Source organism: Podarcis gaigeae, assembly GCF_964106915.1.
Source record: "Podarcis gaigeae genome assembly, chromosome: 1".
NCBI classification, from domain to species: Eukaryota; Metazoa; Chordata; class Lepidosauria; order Squamata; family Lacertidae; genus Podarcis; species Podarcis gaigeae.
The window spans coordinates 57,712,515-57,736,325 of NC_139678.1; the positions used below are offsets into that span (position 1 = coordinate 57,712,515).

General features: G+C 38.7%; 1 protein-coding gene across 11 annotated transcripts in view; it reads right to left on the reverse strand.

Moving 5' to 3' along the window:
• Positions 1 to 3,814: 3,814 nt before the first annotated feature.
• Positions 3,815 to 23,811, reverse strand: part of CAPRIN1 (cell cycle associated protein 1) — a gene marked incomplete at its 5' end in the record, with an annotated part of 34,342 nt that continues 14,345 nt past the window's right edge. For 2 of the 11 annotated variants that reach the window (XM_083750436.1, XM_083750435.1), the window contains 15 exons: positions 3,815 to 8,183; positions 9,578 to 9,641; positions 11,428 to 11,528; positions 12,532 to 12,579; positions 13,068 to 13,221; positions 13,426 to 13,575; positions 13,852 to 13,962; positions 14,645 to 14,706; positions 15,134 to 15,242; positions 15,800 to 15,955; positions 18,440 to 18,526; positions 18,611 to 18,663; positions 19,612 to 19,746; positions 22,536 to 22,618; positions 22,733 to 22,971. In XM_083750436.1, coding sequence (XP_083606562.1) covers positions 8,119 to 8,183; positions 9,578 to 9,641; positions 11,428 to 11,528; positions 12,532 to 12,579; positions 13,068 to 13,221; positions 13,426 to 13,575; positions 13,852 to 13,962; positions 14,645 to 14,706; positions 15,134 to 15,242; positions 15,800 to 15,955; positions 18,440 to 18,526; positions 18,611 to 18,663; positions 19,612 to 19,746; positions 22,536 to 22,618; positions 22,733 to 22,971 — 1,617 coding nt within the window. In that variant the 3' untranslated portion in view covers positions 3,815 to 8,118. Of the gene's footprint in view, positions 8,184 to 9,577; positions 9,642 to 11,427; positions 11,663 to 11,708; positions 12,580 to 13,067; positions 13,222 to 13,425; positions 13,576 to 13,851; positions 13,963 to 14,644; positions 14,707 to 15,133; positions 15,243 to 15,799; positions 15,956 to 18,439; positions 18,527 to 18,610; positions 18,664 to 19,611; positions 19,747 to 22,535; positions 22,619 to 22,732; positions 22,972 to 23,811 lie in introns of all 11 variants that reach the window. The other 9 variants (XM_083750439.1, XM_083750438.1, XR_014567086.1 and 6 more) reach the window with 8 other exon arrangements.

Sequence of the window (23,811 nt, forward strand, 5' to 3'; positions counted from 1 at the left end):
ATATCGTATTGGCCACGAGCAGGAAGAGGAGGAGCAGGAGGCGCCGGCGGTCCTCGTGCGTTTAGCGTCCGCCCGCTTGCGAAGCTGGCTGGAATTGGTAGCCGCGGGCCTTTCCATTACATACGGATCTTGAGCGTCCCAGTGCCTTCGAGCCCAATCCTAGGTACTTGGTCCCCTATTGGAGACTCTCAGCATAGCGCTGAGCTGAAACTTGCCAATAAAACTGCAACCCCGCTATTTTCAGGTGACAGCAAAAACTGCAAGGTTTTTCGCAGGAGCAATTAGAGTAAGATCTACGATTTGATTATTGATGTAAACCCCCAAAATGCATTGTATCTCTATCTTCAGTACATTTTATTTTATTGCTATGGCTACTGGCTGATGCAAAGATTCTTCTGATTCTGCAACCCCGTATTTTTTTTTCCCGGGAGCGCCTCCACGTTCCGTTTCCAGCTTTGCTTCTCAGCCATGTGCGTTGCCCGTTTCCGTTCCTCGAACGGCTCCCGTGTATTTTATCCTCGCAAAGAAGAAGAAAAGATCTCACCCTGTGATGCACTCCGTCGTTAACTATCGCCACAACGCAAATAGCGTTGCTGAGAATATAGCCCTGCAGGTTGAGCTCCCCAAAGCCCATCTGAGTCCAGTATCCTGTTCCTACAGCAGCCGACTATTCGGAAGCCCGTAATCGGGACCTGAGTGTAACAGCAACACTCTTCCCACGTTGTAATTCCCAACTGGCATTTAGAGGTAGCGCACATAGCTGATACAGACAGGAGTCCCTGGTAGCCTTATCTACCAAGAAGGCTCAGAATCATGGCCGAAACTTGATGCCAGTCTCTCCTACCTCTTCCTCAGCCTACACAAAAATAAATATATACAGGCCATGCAATTCTTTCTGCTGAATTTTAAGTTTTTGAATCATTGGCTTGACTCAAGTGTTTGTGTGTGTGTTTACAAACACCATTCCTGTTTACCATTTGTAACAGAGCTACCTTTTTAAATAGCTTACAGAAACCACTTTTTCCCCAGAATAGAAACCTCAAAATCTCCAGTAGTAAGACTTAGCTAATGAACTTCTAATAATGAGGTTTGGGATAGGGATTAACAGTACAGTCCTAGGCCTGTCTACTCAGAAGTCTTGTTGAATTCAGAGATAACTCCCTGCCAGATAAATACATATGGCATCGTAGTCTTATGGCTAAGCAAATTAACTTGAGGTTCAGGAACACAGCTGCATTATACAGTCTATATCAATTGATTCATCTGGCTCAGTATTGTGTACTTTCACTGCCACTGAGAGGGGGGCATTCTGGCAGTGGTGGAAGCGGGCAGAAAGCTGCCTCTTGTGCTTCCGCTACCAGAAGCAGGCATTTCATCACATCTCATGGGCAGGCTGGCTCTGCTACAAGGCATTTTACCCAACTGCCCCATTTATATAACTACCCAACACACCTGGGATCTACATCGTGGGCAGGTGGAGATGTGGCTGTGGTAGCCAGTGAACAATTAGGAGCCTTAAAGTGCATTGTCAATAAACACGTACTCTACCACAGAGCCATGGCCCTTACTGATGGTATTGTCAAGATGCAAGCCTCACATGCACACGATTGTGTTTTCAAATTGCTCCCCAGTACGGCTTTTTTCAGCCAGAACTCAGGTCCAGCACCTCTCAGATGGGCGCCTCTAAAATGACAAGAAAACAAGGGGAGTTCATGGAGAGTTCTGATACCTATTTTTCAAGAAAAATAGCACTGCTCCCTAGTTTGCGGGTGCTTTACAACATAAGCCTGTGCTTTACTCTGAAGTGAGCTCTACATGGGACAAATGCCTAGTGAGTAGGAAGTGTAGGTAAATAACTTATTTAAATCACCTGTCTTTTAGGCACATACATGTAAAGTACCTTCTCGAATAGAACAAATCATTTTAGTGTCATGTAGCACACCCTACATATTTTCATTGTAGTCCACCAACTAGATCAAGGAAGTTTGATTTAGTCCCAGATGTCTGTTTGCGGGGAGGGAAGCGCAGGGCTGGAAAGCAGGAGTCCTATTTTTCTCCATTCACACTCAAGATATATAAAACATGACTACACAGTAAACAAATATAACTTCTCAAAAGACAAATATATAGCATAATGGTTATCAGGACTAGGTGTCACATTCAGACCATATATATAACACACTAGAATATCACTCTTAAGGGTGCTGAGGGTTGTGAGACCACCGGTGTTCCCTTGCCAGTTTCCTGAGAATAGGGATTGTTAAACCACTGGGAATTATAGTTTTGGGAGGGGATTAGAGGTCTCCAAGAAGTCTCAGCACACTTAACAAGTATTACAGTGGTATCAGTGTTTTAAATGTATGGCATGAAGGTGGCCATTCTTTGGGTTTTCCTTCTCTATTCAGGCTTGAAATAGTTGCTGCAAATGAAACAAGTACAGTATTCCAGTGTAGTTGTTTCTTCTATGTAGCCTTTAGCAATGTGGATGATCATTGTGAACTTCAGAAGTGTATCCATGAACACTGAACCACAGTATTAAGAAGATTCAACATCACAGGAAGGAGACAGGCTTAAGATGAATGGAAGTGCTGACATTAGGCAGTTGCACAGGGCAGTTCAAAAGGAAATACAACCTTCATGGAGATTTTTATTCCTAATGTTTGTTTTTAAAAAGAGTAACAAACTGAAGACAAATACATGACTAATTTGACATTAGTTTCAGAGTTGGATCTGCAGAGATCAGCCCTATGTATGCAGTTTATAACAGATGGGTGTTGCTAGGTTGACACGCTATTCGGCTTGTGCTGCTGCCATTATAGAATTTTGCTTGTAGAATGGTGCTTAAAAGGGGGGCTTGGTTGACAAAAAAGCAAGTGAGTAAACATGTTGAGCATGAATTTCCAATAGCCAAAGACTGTAGTATTGGGTAAGAGTTTACTACTTCCTGAATCAAGGCAAAACAGCATAACAGCAAAGTTGCTGCAGAATAAACAGAGGTGGGAATTCAAGCATCTTCCTCATGGTATCGAATGAACTGACCATCAGTTCATTTCACTGCAGGTGAAATATTATGCAGCTTCTCTATTCAGGCATTAACACCCTGAAACATGGGTTTCGTTCACATATCCACTTTTACATTAACTATAGTGTTGTGTCTTCTCAATTTTATTAAAATCAGTTCTGGAGCCTAGTTTTAACTAGCATTATCTTTTGAAAACTTTGTACTACTTAATAAGCTAGAGTCTTGACTCTTCTGAAAAAGTAGACTTGTGTCTATAGTAATTACTCTGAAGACGGGTGGAGAACCTGTGGCCTTTCCAATGTTGCTCAGCTCCAATACCTATCAGTCCCAGCCAGCACGCTCAATGCTCAGGAATGATGGGAGTCTCAGGTTTCCTGAAAATACTAGGTGTACCTAATTGCCTGTCTACATTTACATTAGAAGTGTAGTCCCATGTCAGATTCCTTTACTATACGCTGAAATTTCACAACTATGCCAGCAGTATTATTTAAATATTACCTGACTTTCACCCTAAAATTATAGGATGGGTTGTGATTTAAAATACATTTAGAAGTTTTAAAAAACTTATTACAAATATGCAATCACAAAATTTAGGTGAGAAATTATGCAACCACATGCTTCTTCTTTGCACACACACCCAGTTGTGTTTAAAACCAGGCTTCGTTCCTTTCTGTGATCTAGGATGCAAATTATCTGTACTGGCAGAAGTTCATTTGGAAGAAACTGGTGGCGAGATTTCAAGTAAAATCATGATTGCTGGTGATGTCAGTGTGAAAATAATAAAGCTTATAATAATTTAAATTACATTGTTTTAATGAAAATCCCAGTTCTCACGCTTTTCCCATACAAGAACTACAAAATAAATGCCTCATTGGGCTGGAGCAGTAAAAGGCAATGGTTCACCAATCTGATCTGCAGTCAAAAGTGCAGAATACAGCTGCATAGGCACTAATTTCAATTTCTTCCAGGAACGTCCAAATTAATCACTACCCTCAAATTTCTAATTTTGAAAATTCACAATATTTGCATAGATATATTATTACAAGCTTGGCTTTGAACAATTCTAACACAACATGCAATTTAATAGTCACATTAGGCAACAGTCACAAGAGGGGCAACTTACTATACTTTTAATGTACTACTGTAAGCACCTCTTCCTATCCAAATGAAGTGTGTCATTTTTAAAAATGAAGATTGTACATTAAATAAAAGAATGCTAAGCTGATAGCAACAGTAAACTTTGTGTGGGTGAAAAGAGATGAAGAACATTACAATGGCAACACCGAAATCACAGAAAAGGCAGGCAAGGTTTTAAAATGTAATTTCTGTTAAGTGGCAATAGAAACAGGAATGACCCAACACACATTTGAATGTACTGGTGGTATTTAACAAAAAGTAGAATACCAGAGAAAGATGCAGGGCAAAGCTTTGAAAGTTTTTTTTAACACCAGTGGTATTTTAACATACACTGAAGTTTAGGAATGTAGGCTGCAGTGGAATTTTTTAAAAATATACATCCAGAGTGTTTGATTCTAAATGTCATTGTTTTTTAATAAAGTCATCAGCTTAAAGGTACTGCAGTTAAAAAACAAGGCGCGAAAACACCAAGGCAGACAAAACAGTTCCATTCACTTAATGTCTACAGATTTTACACATGAGCACTTTTCCTTAGTCTCATATGCAAATATAACTCCTACATTGCCTTCAATATGTATTTGATTTCTGTTAAACTGTTTGCCCCACTTTTAACACCATTCAGATGCAGAAAAAGTAATAGGAGGGACTCAAACTGCTTTTCATCTTGACTTGTGAGAAAGGTCTAGGGGGATGTAGATGAACAGTGAACCAATCATGAAGACTGAACACGGAAATTCTATTTTGATGATAAAGCAGTAACTCTAGGATGGGCACCACAAACAGACACACCTTTCTTAAAACAATTCACAAAACATCTGTAGATCTCATTACTAGAGACTGTTGTGAAGGGCAGTAGTTTTGCCAGATTAAAAAGGAATTAACAAGTGTATTATTGTATCAATATATTAGTTAAGAGCCTGAAGATCATAACTGAACTTTTGGATCCTGAAAAATAATTGGAGGAAAACACTATGGTTGGCATCTGTCTCTCTCGGGAGAAGCACTATCACATGTCTTTTTGATGGCTGGTCACGGAAGAAGACAGGGTTCTAACATACAAAGTGATGATCTGAATAAGGCAAATAAATACATCTAATACTGCTCCTAAGTTGTTTGAACTGTAGCTTTTCTATCACAAATAGGCCTCTATTAAATAGTACTTCACTTTTTTCCAAGCTATGAAGGTGGATGACAATTTCCTAATTCAATATAATCATTTAAGATCCAGTGATCATAAAGACTACCACCAGTGAAGTCAAAACATCACCACGTTGGTCTCCAACTCAGGGGTTGCATCCAGAAGTGGAACTCTATTAATTGTACACTTCAATGGACAATGGGGAAGGTGATGGTTTTAGTTATTCCTCTTCATGCCCAGCAGCCTCCTATGCACCCTGCAAATCTACTCCAGAGGCTTGGATGACCCTTTGGGACAGAATGGAAGGTAACGATTAAGGAAAGGGGAAATGAAAATTCTGTTTCCCTCCCTTCAGCGGAAGCGTCCATTACGGTGATGTCCCATCGGCAAACAAAATAGATACAACCCAACGCCTTCTGGTTATGTTGAGTCAATATGGAGAACATAAGGAATCGATAACATTTAGAAGAGTAGAGCTCAACTTTAAGAAGTGTACTTTAGTTTGATTATATTCAAATATAGAAGAGATGAAACACTGAAAAGTTGGCAAAGTAAAACAGTCAACAAATATTCCTCAAATTGGTTTTCCCAATCTTCTCTGAATTATTCCGTAACATTGAATGAGAATCTTAGTGCTGTGTTTTGTTTTTAAATACAGCAAGGGATTCTGGCCTTTATAGCTACAATATTGGCCCTGAAAGTACAAAAATAGTTGGGTAAAATCTCAGAAGCCAAAGAGGGAGGTTAGCAGTATTTCCAAAGTATTCAGAATGTATGGCTTGATTGTGTTGCATGGCTCCTTACAGCCAAAGCTTGCAAAAAATTGTGTAAAATAACCACAAAGCATGCTATTTGCATAATTCATATTTGCACAGCTTTTCTAGTAAAAAATGGGTGTGTGGTTGTGTATATAATCACACCACAAATTTCTGCCTATTTAGTTCCTAAATCTGAACCTTTGGCTTCAGATACTGTACCAACCTGTTAGAAGACTTGCTTAGCTGTATAAAATGGATGGGGGTCACTTTTTAGAAATGCAAAAATGCTACTTGTAAGTACTTAGTAATTGCAACCTAGGGCAACCTCAAAGATGAAAGTAGGCAATTCTCATGGTGATAGCTGAAGTCTTTCTCCTTTCTAGACAAATGGAGGTGGGCACAGATGCTAAGTAATTTAAGAAGAAACCACTACCTGCCAATCAGATTTTAAAAATCTATTCTCTTTTTCAGTTCAATTAACTATATCCATGAAACAAAAACAGTCTTAAAAGGGGATCAGCACCAATACAAAAAGGGCACTGTGCACACAGAATCAGCCTTCTGCAAATATATTCCCAAATAATTCAGAAACTCTTGTTCAGTGGGTTCCATGGGCTGGACTGCTACATTCAACAGGTGCCATGAATACAATTCTCACTACCTGCTCAAACTTTTATGTACAGCTCATGAGATGGCTTGAATGATCAGCTTCAACAGTCTTCCATTTGGGGGGGGGCAGAGAGAGAAAGGGAGAGGGAGGGAGATGACTGCATCTCCTCAGAAGATAAGTTTCAAGACTCCACAGAAGATAATACACCTACTAACTTTCTGAATATCTTTGAACGTTAACATTTAAAGTTCTGGGAATGTGCTTCTGAAGTTTCTGTTTCCCTATTACATTTGCAGTAGTCACTTAAGATACGTTAAAGAATTCATTTTTTTATAAACATGTTTTATTTATCTTGCTTAAATCTGTAACTGCTGGCTGTAATTTCCCTTAAAGGGGAAACCGATCCAAACACATACTGGTGCTTTTCAATAGAGAGCAATTTAAAAGGGCAGCAGGGATTTGAGATTTCTTAAAACCTTCAGGCTGCAATAGAAATAATGTAACCAAAAGTGTTATGAATATCCATTAATTCCCATCAGTACCGACATCAGTTATTTGGGGCAATAATACAGCAAGATCAAGTATCAGTGGCAGACAAGGGGGGAAAATAAGGAAAGATAAGAATACCAATCCTTACAAATGTCATTGCTATCCCAGAAATGTGTTCAGGAGAGAATTCTTTAACACTTCACATTGCAAACAAATGTGGCCATTGAGATTACATCTTCTATTTCTTACAGAAAAATTTAAAGTGCCAATCAAAGCCTAATTCTGGGTTTACACAATTATATCAACAGCTACACAAAACAATTAATGCATCCCTTTGCCACAGCAAGTCAGGCCTAATAAAAAAAAATGCTGTAACTAAGGGTGTGCCCTAAGCTGTCCATCAGCTTATTAGTTGGGGTATAGGCATCATTTATTATGCATCACAGATGTTCAGTGCTTCAGTCTAACAGAAAAAGCTGAAATGCAGTTGCTCTGTCAAAACCACAATTCGCTTCTTCCATCTTCCTTTCATGGAAAAGTTTAAATACACCAATTTTCTGAGTAAAACATTTAGGGATTTAGATATTTTTATCCGAATTTGCTGCAGCACTATATAATGTCAATGGAGTCAGTGGGGTTATTTCTGCCTGTTCAGTTAACTATGGAGATTATCATAACCCTAAAAACTGCCATTTTTGCTTTTAATCAGAGCAAGGGTAAAAATTCTGGATCTCATGTGCAAGGCTCAAGATGATGCTTAGGATAGAACATGCAGAGTAAACGTCGTTTCTTTCCATATCCAGGTATAAAGCTGACAACTGTAGTCTTGTCTTTATGGGCAATGAAAATAATCCCTTTACTATGAACTTCCTATAAAGGAGAACCAAGAGATAACTCTTCTGGAACATGTATGGTACACTGGCCAGTGTGTTTTTGGCGTTTAAATGTAATCCTGTGAATTAGTTTAATTCACTTGCTGAGCATTCATTTGAGGCATCCCTCTGTTGGGTCTTGGGGGCCCTCCACGACCTAGAAAATAAAAATAGCATTTTATTTTTGGATCAAGTGAGATCCTTTAATAGTCAGAATGGCTGCCTCTCTAAAGTCTGGTCCCCTACTATGTTTGTCTAATAAATGCCTAGAGACAATAAGAAGAGGAATGATACCTATTCGCTCACCAGGTGAAGACAGGCTTTGAATGTACACAAACTTACTTTCATCAGTCTTAAATCTAACCTTTGTTCCAAATGCCTACCAATCTACTACCAATAAGCCATAAACTATATTTCAGTGGCACCTGAGCACAACTACAAAGTGCTATTGAAATGTAGTAACTGAATAGCAGTATTGTATACAGTTCTAAAACAAAATATAGTATAGATAATTGCTAGTGTGCTGATCAAAGAGACTAAAAGGGCCGTATCTGTTAGAACAACTTCCAGTGGTTCTATTTCATAGTTCGGTACATCAAAGCAATCATAAGAAATTCCTGTAATTCACTTTCGTTCAATGGATTTTCTGGAAGGATTTAGCTATCTTTTTTGCCTCATCTTAAGTCCTACATCCATTTTCAGCTGGTTGGCTGAAAATGATTGGCTTCTATCCACTCAAGAGCAGGCATAGTGCCAACATGTAGAGTCCCTCACCCACAAGACTAAAGAGCCCTTCCTCCCACCAAGTATGCATACATTGGTGACATAAGGGGGCACTGCAGGGAACTAAATACCTGTTTATGTGCTTCCTATAGCACCATCCAGCTTCCTTCTGCACATCCTGTGCCCAAACTGGCAAGGGATATTTGGGGTGGGGTGGGGTAAGAGGCTCTACTGAGTCCTCTGGAATGAATTCTTGCACAGGGAGTACACCCACACTTGACTGAACTGCAGCCACTGCTTTGCTTATTTTCCAATTGCAAACTATTTTGTACACTTAAGTATAAAGCAGCAAACAGAATAAAGTTGTCAATATGTATGCTATTTACATGCGAAATTGAGTAGGTCTTTTTCAAGAGATTCCATCTGGATACAAGAATATAGCATCTTATGTAGCTGAAAACAGAATTTCTGAACAGGCTACAAATAATGCAAGATCTTTATTGAAATCCAAGTAGCAATAGCAAAATACAAAAGCAGACACTATTGGAGCTTGCCAAACATTTTTCACAGCAGAATTACACACCTCACAATTGGGTAAGCTTACATTTTCAACAGTTGCTTGGGCAAGGAATAAAAAGCAACCTAGTAGCCTTAAATAAAAGCCGAGAAAGGAAGTTTAACAATATACAGATCAAAAATCAAATTCATGAACAACTTTCAACAAATGTCTACAACAGTTAAACACATGGGAACTGAAACAGCTGAAAGTCTGCAACTCCTAAGAACCTCTCTACAGATTCAATCAGAGATTCACCACTTGAATATTACCTCGAGGGGCTCCCCGAGGACCACTTTGTCCAGAGCCACGCTTGAAATTCTGTTGATATCCATCCTAGAAAAAAAGATGACCAAACAGAAGTGCAAGAAGTTTCATTAAAATGGTTTTAAAAAGTTTGTCATTTCAAGTACTTTATTTCAGGGTGTACCGTATTTTTCGCTCTATAAGACACACCCGACCATAAGACACACCTAGTTTTAGAGAACAAGAAAAAAAATATTCTTTCCCTATCTGCGCAGTGCCCCTTCAGCGAAGTGGCAGGAGAAACGGAGCCCCTTCCACTTCTCCTCCCGCTTCGCTTAAGGGGCGCTGCGCAGAGAGGGAAAGCTGCACAGCACCTCTCCAGCGAAGCCAGGAGAGCAGGAGGGGTCGGTGCACACCGATCCCTCTTGCTCTCCTGACTTCAGCGAAAGCTGCACAGCCTGCATTCGCTCCATAAGATGCACACACATTTCCCCTTACTTTTTAGGAGGGGAGTGCGTCTTATAGAGTGAAAAATACGGTGATTTTTGGAAGTCCCTGTCCAGGATTCAAATGGGCATATGTGCTATTTCAGTCACACCCTTAAAAGCCATTTCAGAAGACTGGGGGAAAGGGGATGCAGCTAAAAGAGAAAGCCATTAGCACCCTTCCTTTCTTGTGCACACATATAAATGCTTTCTGTTCACACATGGGGCAGATGGAATTCTGACCCCAAGGAATCAAAACCCAGAAAATGACAAGCTGGAATTTGAACACAATATTGCAATGTCCCTAAGAAAAGAGTTCTAGTCAATCTAGAACAAGAGACTTGCAATGTTGTTCAGGAGGGGTGGCGGGGGGAGAAGACAAGAATTTGGAGTGGTGAAAGAATACCTTTTTTCTCAACTTCCACCCATCCCTGGTGATCCTATGTCGTTCCATACAGAACTAGGCAGCTGCCCACCCCAACCCACAGTATTTTATAACTATTATTTGAGGCAGGAGAAGAGAAGCACAGGCATCTTTTTTCATTTCCTTCCTCCTGAGAAAGCCACCACTTCGCTTAGGGAGAAGAGTTGGGCTTTTTAACCGCACAGCACTCATTCCCTCCCAACTTGAACCCTCTGCAGCTCCAGGGTACTTACGATATGCCGCCAGGAGCTTGAGTAGGCCAACTTTCTATCTCTGTCTGCCCTGTCCCTCCCTTCAAATGACACACTTTCTGTTTCTCAACTCAACCAGAGGTATAACTGATAAGATTCTCAAAGGCTGCTGGACCTCTGGTTTTTTAGGCAACAGATGGGGAACCTTTGGCTCTCCGGATGCTGCTGAACTACAACTTGCATCAACCTCAGCAAACATGGCCATTGGGCTAGGCATGATGAGAATTGTAATCCAAAAACATTTAGAGGACCAAAGCTCCCCCACACCTGCTCTAGACCCTCCTCTCTCTTGGCCATTAGCAGTTCAAGTTCACAGATTGCTGTCAGATATTTTGGGGTGGCTGAAGTTAACAAACTGCCTTATAATTGGCAGTATACTTCTATACTTCTACATACTTCTCCCTTATTCTTTGGTGAGCTCATTTTGCTTCTCAATTGATAAGCCCCCTCACCTAGTAATGTCCAGACTAAATGGAGTATGATGACAAATGGATGCAGTCTAATAAAGCAGACTAGGAGGCAGAAAGTATATAGGCAGTGGCCTATTTGTACCCAATGGGAAAACTGTTAACCAAGAATTTCTAAAAGTAGATTTTATCTTTAGGTTAAAAATCAATCCAAATATTAATTTCTTATGCAATGAAACTTTTATTAAAATATGCATTTTCTCAAGCATTATAAACTAAGGAACTCTTTCCACTGTCCCATCAACTTACCCGCTGGTAGGTGGAATAGTCGCGAGGAGCACTGAATTGTGCCTGTGTGTAACCACTATTTGGAGTGTTGGAAAATGAAGGGCGGTAGCCATCATAACCTCCTAAAAATCAGAGGGGAAAACTAATTGAAAAGTATTGCATACCTTATAAAGGATATATGTATATATTCAGAATGAAACAATATTCAATTTAAGGAAAAAATATTCTGTATTAAAGAAAGCAATCCAAAGGTCATCTAAGAGATTGAGAGAGAAAACACACCGGAAGGAAAAATTTCAAGCTGGTAAGCTTTCAGTATAGACATTGTAGTTGTAGTCCAATATCATCTTGGGACCCAAGGTTAAAAAGCACAGTGACAGGCTTTTACAATGTAATAATGTGCAGCAGAAAAATACAGTACGAGTCACACCTAACCCTTCCTGATACAAAGTAAGTGGATACACGTTTAAACTGCACCTGGGCTCCTGGGCACTATTCATTGTCTTCAGTTTTGTTCAAGACTTCACATTGTGTGTAATATATATTTAGCAATGTCATTATTTAAAGTGATTTAATAAATGCAGGCACCAAAATAAAGAATCCCACCAAATGCCATAGTCTGAATAAATGAAAGACTTGCTTTTGTAAGCCAAGGAAGTAACAAGCCCTGAAAAAGATGCAGCCATTTAGCAGGTTACAAAAATGGAAAGTCAGTTTCATACTACATCATGTTACGTTTCCAGTCAAACAACTCCATTGTTAGTTCATATTCATAGCTTGCTGTCATGTAATTTTTACTTAGTACCATATGCACTAATATTATAGCAGAGCAAAAGCGGCAGCAAGCTGACCACTCTGTAGTATATTAAATTAAAAAAAAAAAAATCAAAGCATGCCACTACAATGCTTAAGCTTCCGGACAGTTTGCATTTCTGGAAAACATTCAGAATTAGTCTCAAAAGGTTTTTAAGTTTTTACCTCTAAACCCATTGGCTGGTCCCCTGTATCCATTCATTAAGCCTCGAGTGCCGCGTGATCCACCACGAGACACTCCTCGGCTGTTATAATAAGGCTGACTGTTACGTGGGAACCCAGTATTCTGTTGTGGAGGCTGCTGGTGGTTACCTGCCACTTGATGGGACTGGTCCGGGGAACCATGGTAGGTGCCAACCACTAAAATGAAGAGAGAAGAAAGAAGTGCAAAAAGCTTGAATTTACTTATAATTCCAGTTTCCTAAAGACTCAAATAATATCAAGCTAACTCACCAATGAACTTTGCTTAAGAGCCACCAAGTACGACAGTAAATGTTTACCTACCTAAAGAAAGATTGTTTGCAGAATTAAATTGAACATTACAGTCTAAATACCCTGATCACTGAGAATGTTCTCTGGATGTCCTTTGGCATAACCACACAGATTTAATTTGATAGTGCTCAACATTTGGGAGGTGAATTTTTATTTCATGTAGTGCATAAATGTACCAAACTGCACTTTTCTCCTAAGTCCCTACAAATACTATTAAACTTCCTTCCACCTCACTATGCATGCTTGAAATGCTACTTCAACAGCATCAATCAAGATATGCTTTGTTTGGTCTACATTATCTTGAAAACTTATCTTTTCAGAATGAAGCATTCAAGTTCTATCTTTCACAAGTTTACCTGTCTGAAGCTGCTGTTCTTGCTGAAGTTCTGATTGCTCTACTTGGTGAGGCTGATTGGAGAAAGGCTGGCTGTAACTGGTCTGGTACTGATTTTGTTGCTTTAAAGTTTCTGGCTCATTGACAGGAGGAACAGGTGCATTCATGTTAAATACCTTTATGAGAAGTAAATGAGAACCAAAGAGATTCAATATTCTGAATAAATTGATAAATTACCAAATACACCTTGCAACTTTTAGAAAGTTAAATGTCTTGGAAATTACTACTACTGTCCACGGTACAATTAACTATTATGTAATCAAGATGCTGACTTCCAAATGTTTTGCAGTCTATAATAAATATGATTGTTTAGTACTTACTGTCTGCATGGACTGGAATGGAGCTGCATTAACATTGATTCCGCTGCTATGCAAAGGTTTGCTAGAGGCAGCCTGAAATACCTGAGGCTGGGATGCAGCTGGAAGAGGCGATGATGTTGGTGTCTGATCTGCACTTAAGGTTATTGAAGCCTGCCAAATAAATTTCAATCTGATGTTAGCAAGCCATGAATCAACTTCGTGTGATATCATATTATAAAAGCATAGGTAACTGATGGCCAAGCGTTCCCAAGACAAGGATAAGCTAAGATCCCTACTTATCTAACACTTATTTATCATGCTCTATGTCTTTGAGATATGGACCTAAGCATTGTCCCTCTACACTACACCCATATACATGAAGTTCTGGAGCAGGTTACACTTAATCAGTAATGTCCCTCCTCCCCTTGCCAAGCAAAATGAACTTGCCTGAATCTGGTCAATTGATTCTTTCTGAGGCCGTTGTTCTGTTGAATGAGAAGGCTGATACATGGGCTGGGATGCTGTATATCCCTCACTTGTGGAAGAAACCAAGGGGACCTGTCAAAGTTTTAAAATTAAGCAGATACTCCTGCCAGGGCCTCTGGGTAAATTTCTTGCTATTAATCTCATATGGTTTTACTGACATCTGCACTAACAACATTCTTTTGCTCAGTTTAAAAATTACCTTTATATTTCCTTTAGTATTCATTTCTCCCAGTAAACAATTACAAGTTTTGCCAAAAGTTTTATTTTGCAAGTTTCCATCACAGCCAGATGAAAAAACATTTTGCTAAAATTTTGCCACATTTTAGTATTTGTAGAATCGATGTTCATACACCTGTGTGCAGGCTAATACTAATTTCAAAATACTTGGGCCTATGATAAGGACTTTCACATGATGGGGGCAGGAATAGGCTTCAGACATTCCTGACAACACGTAAATTAAAAGCTTCTTATGAGCTAGGTGAACTGAGCTTACAATACACACATTATTCATCAGATATGGATGTTTCTTTCAATTCCCTGCGGATTGGGAAGAAAACACAGATAGGCAAAACATTCATATGGGGACTCCTGAGGACAAATCCAAGGCCCAAATTTGTAGTAACAGGAATCTGCCATACAGAGCACCAAAAGATTGGTGCCTCTCACTTGCCTATGCCGACTGGCAGCAGCTCTCCAGGGTTTGGGGGGAACAGAGAGGAAATTCAGCCAAGAGTTGTCCAGGTACAGTTCTTACCTGTGTGGCTTCAGGTTGGACAGGAACCTGGGTGGACTGCGCAAGCCTCGATTCAGTATGAACTGGAAATACAGGAATATTACCCATAATAAAATAGCATGTTAGATGTTTTCTGAACTACTATTTAATATAAGCTTATATATTTCTGTTGTAGAATACTGCATTGAAATTAAACATATTAGTTTTCCACATAAAACCTAACAGCTGCAAGCCCAGCCTCAGATTGTATCCAATTTTTTATTAATCAACTACTTGCTCTTTGTTCAGTATTTACAAGCCTGGCATCAAACAGACTTCATCAGAATATAAAAAGTAGTTCACATCATACTAGCCTCACTTGAAAACCCGTAAGATGACAAATGTTTCTACCAATCAACTCCCTTGACAATATTTAAACAAGGCACATTTCTAGATTTAGATTTCTGAATTTAGTACTTCCAACTATGCCAAAATCTTACTCCAACTAGATATTAATTCGATTTTACCAACCTGGAGGGCAAACCATCTGGGGTATATCCAAGTTTTGTGCTGCATTCATAGGCTGAGCTGAAACAATAGCAGGGTCGAGTGCCTGATTCTCAAATTCCAACATCGAGTCCTAGATAATTAAGACAAGATTCAAGCAAGCTACACAAGAAACAGAATCCCTTCAAAAGTACCATATATACCAGAGTATAAGCCAACTTTTTCAGCACATTTTTTATGCTGATAAAGCCTGCCTTGGCTTATACTTGAGTGAGGCGGGCGGTGGCGGCAGAGGGACGAGCAACCCAAAAGGAGCGCTTTCTCGCCACTGGTCCCGCCACCTCTCACAAGGGCAGGCACAGGAGCCGCGGTTGGGAGAGGCAAAGCGCTGTGCCTTTTGGGCTGCTTGTTCTTCCTCCACCGCTGCCGCCACCACCAGGTTTGTGGTGTGGTGAACCAGCTTATACTCGAGTCAATAAGTTTTCCCAGTTTTTTTGTGCTAAAATTAGGTGCCTCGGCTTATATTCGGGTCGGCTTATACTCAAGTATATGCGGTAACCAGCAAGCCAGCCAGGGCTGACCTCTCTGAATTAAATGAATGCAAGTGAAATGTGCCCAATTTCAACTGGACTGTAATTCCAGAGAATCCCTTTTGACCAAATCCAACCATGAATAAGGAAAACAACATACCTGCATGAAGTTGTAGGGGCCTTGCATTTGTGCCATAAGGTCCTGTACTCGTTGTCTCCTAACAAGAGGATCTGCTTGAGCCACAGCAGTAAGCGTATGGGCATCTGGAACTGGAGGAGATGTAGCCTGTGGCTGTTGCTGGAGCGAATTTACCACCTACATCAGAAATGGCCAACACTGAGAGTCAGTCTGTCAGTTTCAGCTACCGGCCCACTATTATTATCACAACCGCTATACTGGATGTGCAAAATATGATATGTAAATGAATGCATTTCCTGCAAAGGAAAGCCTTTTCTTTTAAAAATGAGTATCATAACTTAGTATCGCTGCTTGTTCAGCTTCGCTAAAGATAGAGAAGTGAAAGTTGGCTGTAGTGAAAGTCGAGGGCACTAACATCTGACAATCCACCACTGAAACCCCTTTATTGTCTGCATCTATGTTGCTCACATGCTTTCGATGCTGATTGGTAATATAATGAATAATGTTAATTTTAATCCAGACTGACAAATAATCTAATGGGTTCTGCTTGTGTTCAAGAATCTTTATAAAACATTCCCACGCATCAGTTATTCAGCAGGAATATGAGGAAAACTGGTTCTGATGTTGTACAAAGTATATAAATGCAATTCTTTCCTCTGCAAGAATATATGTTGCAAGATCAAAGCAAAAAGGGAAATGTATCAACAGAGTTAATTTGTGTTCCTTGAAAATATGTAAAATGTGCCCATGCATTTTGCAACTGCGTGCATGCATGCTGCTTTTAGAATGCAATTGCATTTTGACATTTGAGGCACTGAATAGATGTAAGGCAAGGCTTGAAGTTCAGTTGTGCATTGAATTATTTCCATTCTTCAAGAGAGATTTCAAAGTTCTTTTTGCCTTTTGCAGACTCAGGAAATACTGGACTAGAGATACTTTATTTTAAGGAACTTTATGGTACAAATGCCTGGGGAGAAAATGGAAGGTGAAACTTGAGCGGTGTTACTAATGAATAAAGTTGTTTCCACAGGAAACAGGTGTTCGTGTGTATAAGTTGCTCAAAGTATATCTACAATTAGCCCTATAGCATCTAAAGCAGTGATAGGGAATTTCTGATTCTCCAGATGTTGTCCCAGCAAACCCAGCCAGCATCGCCCACAGTCTGGGACAAAGGAAGGCATAGTCCAGCAACAGCTGGAGAGCCAAAGGACAGTCAACCCTGCTCTGATTAAACACTTGTGGTGCCACATGTTAGAGGCATTAAGGCAAGCAATGCAGTTTTAAATAGTCAAGGAAATATTAGCATTATCCAATACCTTCAAATTTTATAAGATTGAACAAAATAGAGTGGACTTCAAAACCTGGTTATCCCAGAACCAACATTTAAAGTCACACCATGGCTGAATATGCACTGATGATATTGCTGTAGTAATGTAACTTGTACATATAGTTCATTGCACTTTATATTCTATTTAAATTTAACTATTCTTTGTCTACTAATGCAGACATTTGGGGCTAGGTTTCCTGCCAAAAGGTGTTCTTCTAGTGCTAGAAAGTTCTGAGTGTTTCACTGAGCAGGCAGAATCCATATGTGAAACTGCAGAGACCATGAAGAATTAAAATAGCTTTAATATTCTACTTATCCAGAATTTCAAGTGTAACATTTTTATCTCAGGACCAGGAGAAACACACACACACACACACACACACTTACTGTTATAATCTTAGGTAACAATACTTTTTTTTAAAAAAAACTTTCATTTGATAACTATCAACATTTATCACAGATAGCCTTGCAACTACAAATGTTAAATGCTTGTGGCTTTTAATGGTATATTGAAATTCCACATAAAATGCTGCATCCTGGCTTTAAGGTAGATGAACAAAATGTTACAAAGTCTACTTCAGATAGTCAACTGACAGATGCACCATCTCTTCAAAGGCTGAAGACAACTGTGGACAAAGCTGTAAAAATTACAATTAGTTTATATTCTAAAGTTAGAGTGAACCAATGTTTTATAGAGTTCTACCATTCTGAAAACATCTGTTCTCCCTAATGGATGGGTTCATTCCAATTTGTTAATGGAAACTATCTTAGGACAGACATCATGCTGTAATTAGTCTTCCAATACCACCAATACAAAGACTCCTGGAATATAAATATAAATCTCAATTACACTATTTTACATATGGGGAGGTTTAGTGACTGTAGGAGGAAATTCTAAAGCAGCGCTAGAGCGTTTAATAACAGATATAGGCTTGGATCCCCTTCCTGCTCACTTCAACCCCCTGCTCAATCTAAAAAACTACTTCTAAGTCTCAGATTCTACAGAACAGTGTCAGAAGTAGCACTGAGAGCTACAGAGGAAGTGGGATACTGGCAGAAATAAGAGGAGGGAACTTGTATAAACACCTTTGTATCTGAGCCATTTTCTTCTAACTTGTCAATCTACTTTTAGTTGTGTACTAGCTTATGAAATGTGATTTAGTTTACATACTGAATTTTCAAAATTAACTGTGGGCAATAGCTAGCACTGACAAGGGGACTACCAGCTCAATCATGCTAAAAGACCACAATTCTCTTTAGATTTACAGCTGCATTCAAGCTATGAGGGAATGAAAACAGATTGTAATGTTACCTAAACATTCAGAACACCTTACCTCAACAGTTTCAACTGTCCACTCATCTACCTGTTCCTTCTCACTACTGCTGAACTGAGTCTCTGCCATGAACTGTCTGTTTACATACTAAAATAAAAGTGAGAGAGTACAACAGTAAGACAGTAGCATTCATTTTTAAAAGGTGCCTACAATCTTTCCACTGTTTAGTACCTCTGTTGATTCAACTTCACTGGGTTCAGTGTATTCTTCCGTTGGTTCTGGCTCTAAGAGGAAAATACATGATTTTAGGTAATGCTATACTGAAACATAATACATAACATTTAGTTTACCGTTACCTTACAATTTTAATTTACTATTAACAATTTTAGTAGAGATACATTCATACATGAAACCACTTTTTTCAGTGTTCTGAGCTTATATTTAGTGCTTTTGTTTTTGCTATTTATTTGGGGTTTTTTTTATTTTGAGACTTTTCCAGTTAATTTGTTTTTATGACTGTGTGGATCCCAGTTCAGCTACTGATTGATTGTGTCACTGCAGAAATGGATAAAAGCCCCCCATCTAAACAATGACTATCATCAGTGCAGGTAAGGGGGAAAAATAATTTTAATTTTTATTATCTACAATACTGTTTTATTTATTTTATAGTACAGTATGCTGTAATAGCTTTCATTTGATGGATCAATTGTCTCGTAAGATAGTAAAATTCATGTTAAATTGCTGTTTTAGGGGTTGTTTTTGAAAGTCTGGAATGGATTAATCCGTTTTGCATTACTTGCTATGGGAAAGCACGCCTTGGTTCTGGAACTCTTTGGTTTTGGAACAGACTTCCGGAAGTTTGAGAACCAAGATACCGCTGTAGTTAATTTTAAGTTCTTAAGAATTTAGGATGTATACAAAACGAAGGTTGGTCATAATAAGCACCCTGTAAAGGAAACATACCAACACTACAAACTTTATCTGGTTTAGAGAACTAAAGGTTGTTTGGGGAAAGCTACAGAAAGTTTTTTTAAGTCAGTTTAAGTTTGTAGAATAGATATAACCAGTTACACAAGATTCTAGTTTTGTTTTCCATGGCCGGCTCCAATAAAATAGTAAAGGTTTCAGTAAGCCTATAAATCTACTGAAGTTGCAATTCTATGCACATTAACTTGGAAATAAAACACATTAACAAGCCTAGGATTAGGCTCCAAATATATATTTTTAGTTACCAGTTTCTGCAACAGCATCTTCAACTGTAGGTGCAGGCACCGTCTCCTCTTCGTCACATAATCCATTCTGCTGGTTGTGAGTGTCAAAGTAACTTGTTTGAAGAATACGTTCAATAACTTCTCTTAGGGCTTTATCTGTTATAAAAACACAGGTGTTTTTAAAACTGTTTCACCCACTAAATACCTGAGCATTTTAATTTTAACAAATTATTTTATTATTATAACACTAACAAAGGGCATTGCAGATTAATACCTTGTACTACCCACAGCACAATGATCTATTTTGCAAATTTCTGCATTGTTTATTTTTAAATAAGGACTTATTTAAGATGAAAGTCATTGTATGTAAATCCAAATTCTTCAAGAATAAATTTGTGTATCAATGGATGATGCACACACAATTCAACAAATTAGAATTTTGGCTCTTCATTGTTTCTGAAAGTTAAAAACTATCCAAAGCCTACATGCAGGAATAAGAACTCCTGACTTGTTAACTTTCACTAACATGAGAATGGAAGAAAGGCACATGATAGAATAAAAACGAGAATTACTTGTCTAAAGGTAATATCCAATGTTACTCTTACCCACTGAAATCAATGGCTCCAAGTAACGTAAGTACATTGCTTTCAATGGGTCTACTCAAAGTATGACTTGATGAGGTATTATCCTAAGTGGCCATGCCACATATTAAAATGGGGAAGGACAAAAATAAATCATCTGAAGAGAGAAAAGGAAACAGAACCTCTACAGAAGAATGAGACCATTTTTCTGTGGTGTTAAATGGTGCAATTTGTCTGTCACTGAAGCCACAGGTGTATGAAGTATAAGAAAAAAACTGATAGGCCAAGCTCAAGCTTAAATAGAGGAACTGAGTAGTTAGGACTAAACTAAGGTCTCAAGTAGGTAGAGGATCCCAGTAAATGTCTGTTATGAACAACATTTTGAGAAGGGTGTGAACTTGTAGCACCATGCAAGACAACAGGTACTGATAGGTATTTGTATACTATTTTGACAGATAAAGCAAAACAGGATCAGCAGAGAAGAAACAGCATTTTTTGCAAAGAAAGGATATGGACAATGGACATAAACCTATAGGAACCTCTCAATAGAAAGGACTTTGATATGAAGTGATCACAAATTCTAAGGTATACACTTTACTGATGATCCTCTGAGTGAAGAGGAACACAGCAAACCTGCTCAAATATGTGGGAGGTAACTATTCGGTCTTGGTCAATCAGACCAACATGCAGTACGGACAGTTGTCTCCACTGAAATGCTACCTTGATGCTCGCCAAAGGCAAATTCAAAGCTCTGGGTGAAGTGACTAGATGCTGACACTTGAAAAGGACAAGAAATATATGCCTAGCATTGATATAATCGTATCTTGAGTATGCTTTTGCAGGTGGGATAGGAAGGCACAGGGGCAAAAAATTATCAGTTGCATCTGAACAATCTTGACAATTCTGCCAAAAAATGCCATGGCATAGTAAGCAGTCTAGGGATCGAACAATCCCCTAGACATGATAGGCACCTATTGTGCATTTCCAAGGAACAGAAAAAGCTGTTGAGTTCATATTTCTAAGTTCCAGCCTTCCCCAAGGATTCAGTAGAAGCATGTATGAGTGATGCATCCCTGCAAAACTCTTAAGACATCTTATAAATAAAATGTAGACAGAGACAGCAATGCAGAAGTGTTTAGAAAGTTGTGTTCAAACCAACAACTGTTCAATTAATACCAAGTTGAATTTTCCCAGTTAAAGTGGCAAACAGAAGGTTTAAGACACAAAAAGAAATACATTGTGACACAAAGCACTTCCCCCACTGAGACAACAAAAGGAGAGAGCTCCTTCAATGACAGGAAGCCATAGCATTCAGGAGAGCAGTTTCCATACACAGAGACAGTACCTCCAAATAACACTAAGTAGTAGCGTTCAGCAACCAGATGTACTGTGTATTTATGTCCTGTCTGAGAGCTATGCAGATCACTCATGAGACCTAGCATAGCAAAATTAGCTGGTTATCCTATAGGTGGCTTAATCTAAGCACACACATCCTGGACTCAATTTTACATATGCACTGCAAATTAATATTATGGGAGATAAACTATGATCTCAACCACTAAACCAGTAACTGAAACATGAAAACTATTTAAACCTAGATTATTAAAATGACAAACAGTTTCAACACACAAGTACCCTTTAAACAAAAATAGCTTAGATAAACTTTTAATGATAAAATTCCTCAGCAAATATGACTAAATATAGTGATTTAAATACACTACTCTTGATTTGGTTCTTGATTACATAATTCCAAATATATCTTCTACCATAGCTTCTTTCAGCCACTGTAACAGTTAATTATTTTTGAAATAATGTTCTCCACTCCTTTAACTGAACAATTCTTCAGAAGGCTCTGGATTTATATAATATACCAACTATGACTGTATACAGCAATCCCATACCTTTTATGTATGACCACATTGCACTCAGGCATCTGTATGCAGTACATGGGAGATTCTATCAAACCATCTGAATCTAGTTTCTTTTAGTGCATTTGCTGCAAAATTTTGCTCCAGCTATCAGTTACTGTGAAATTAGGCCTGTGAAATTATCTGTTTTACTACGTCAAATGAAACTTTGAAAGGCTTTTTTGCTAACCCAATTTCTGGAAAGCAAGTGTTACTAAGCGGTCACAAAATACTGATGAACAAACGGAAACCAGCAATGGTTTTCATTAAGTGCTGAGTAAGGTTACATGATAATAGAATACAATCTGCTGTAAATTAGCATATTGTCAGCTATTCAGCTACTATATAACCACTGACACTGGAAATAGCATGTAACAGAATCATTGTGAATACTCTAAAAGCTTGGTATTTGAAGTGCTACTTTAGATCTAATGTTAAGAAAGATAAACATACTTACAAGTTGTTCCACATACAGGCTTTTCCTTCCCTTCCAGTAAGTCCCACAGATGAATCGATGCCTGTTCATACTGTTCACTCAACCTTCAACAAAAATATTAATGGAAGCATAAGATACCTCAAACCACCTATGTTGCAAAGGAGATTAATTGGATTGTTTCATTAACCATATCAGAATCATTCTGGCAATCACAATACCTCACATTCATGTCCCGTTCAGGTTCAACTAGCTTGTAAAATTCATCTAGTGTTGACAGTTCCGTCTCTGTTAATACCGGCACTCCATTTGTTCCTTGCTTTAGGTCATTTCGCACTTCATCATCACCCAATTTGTCCAAAATAAACTGCAATTCAAGTACTGTTTTTAAACGTTTTTGCTCAGCTTCTTCTCTCATTAGTTGTTCCCGTCGAGCTGTCTTCTTTATTGTTTTTTGAATCTAGTAATAAAGTACACTAGGGTTAACAATTAACTGTCACCAGTTTAAACTGTTACCCTCTCTTCACTTATGAACAAAAAGAAAAATATTCCCAGTTTTATCAGCATTTCAAATATTCTCAATGTTTCCCAGAAAGTTTTATGGAATGTGAACAAACAGGTATGCCAGCTGTCTTTCTCTACTTCCATTCTTCCCAGTCCATTGCTGAAGTCCTCCACTCCCCATCATGTGTGGTTACCACCTTTCTAGAACTGTATCTCTGCCTCACATACTGCATTGCAGCATCATGCACTATCATCTAAAATAAGACTGAAGCATAATGGAACCAGACTGCTGGAACTTATCAAAAACGTCTAAAGAGATTCTAGAAAACCTGTTTTAATATCTGCATAATGTATGTGCAGACTACATAGGATCACAGACATTTTTAATCTTTCAACGTTTGCGATCTCAACAATAGAAGAAAAATCAACTTTTGACTCATGTTGTCCTCCTCTATTCCTTCTTTTCAGCAGAGCTATGCCCATTTAAAACAACAACAACAACACCGGATTAAAGGAAAGGATTTATCATGATTTAAAAGTGGGAGTGCTTCTTTATTAGACTTCTTTTGTGCTCCTTCAAATGTAAGAAAAATCAGCCCAACACTGCTACTACATACATGAAAGATGGGGGGGGGGGATTTTATCCACATCAACCATATTTTAGGAACGTCATTCACAGGTACCACATTCATTTTGACCAACAGCACAATCCTAACTAACCATGCCTACTCAGAAGTCCTACTGAAATCAATAGGCCTACTCCCAAGTAAGTGGAATCAGGAGTGCAGTCTAAAAC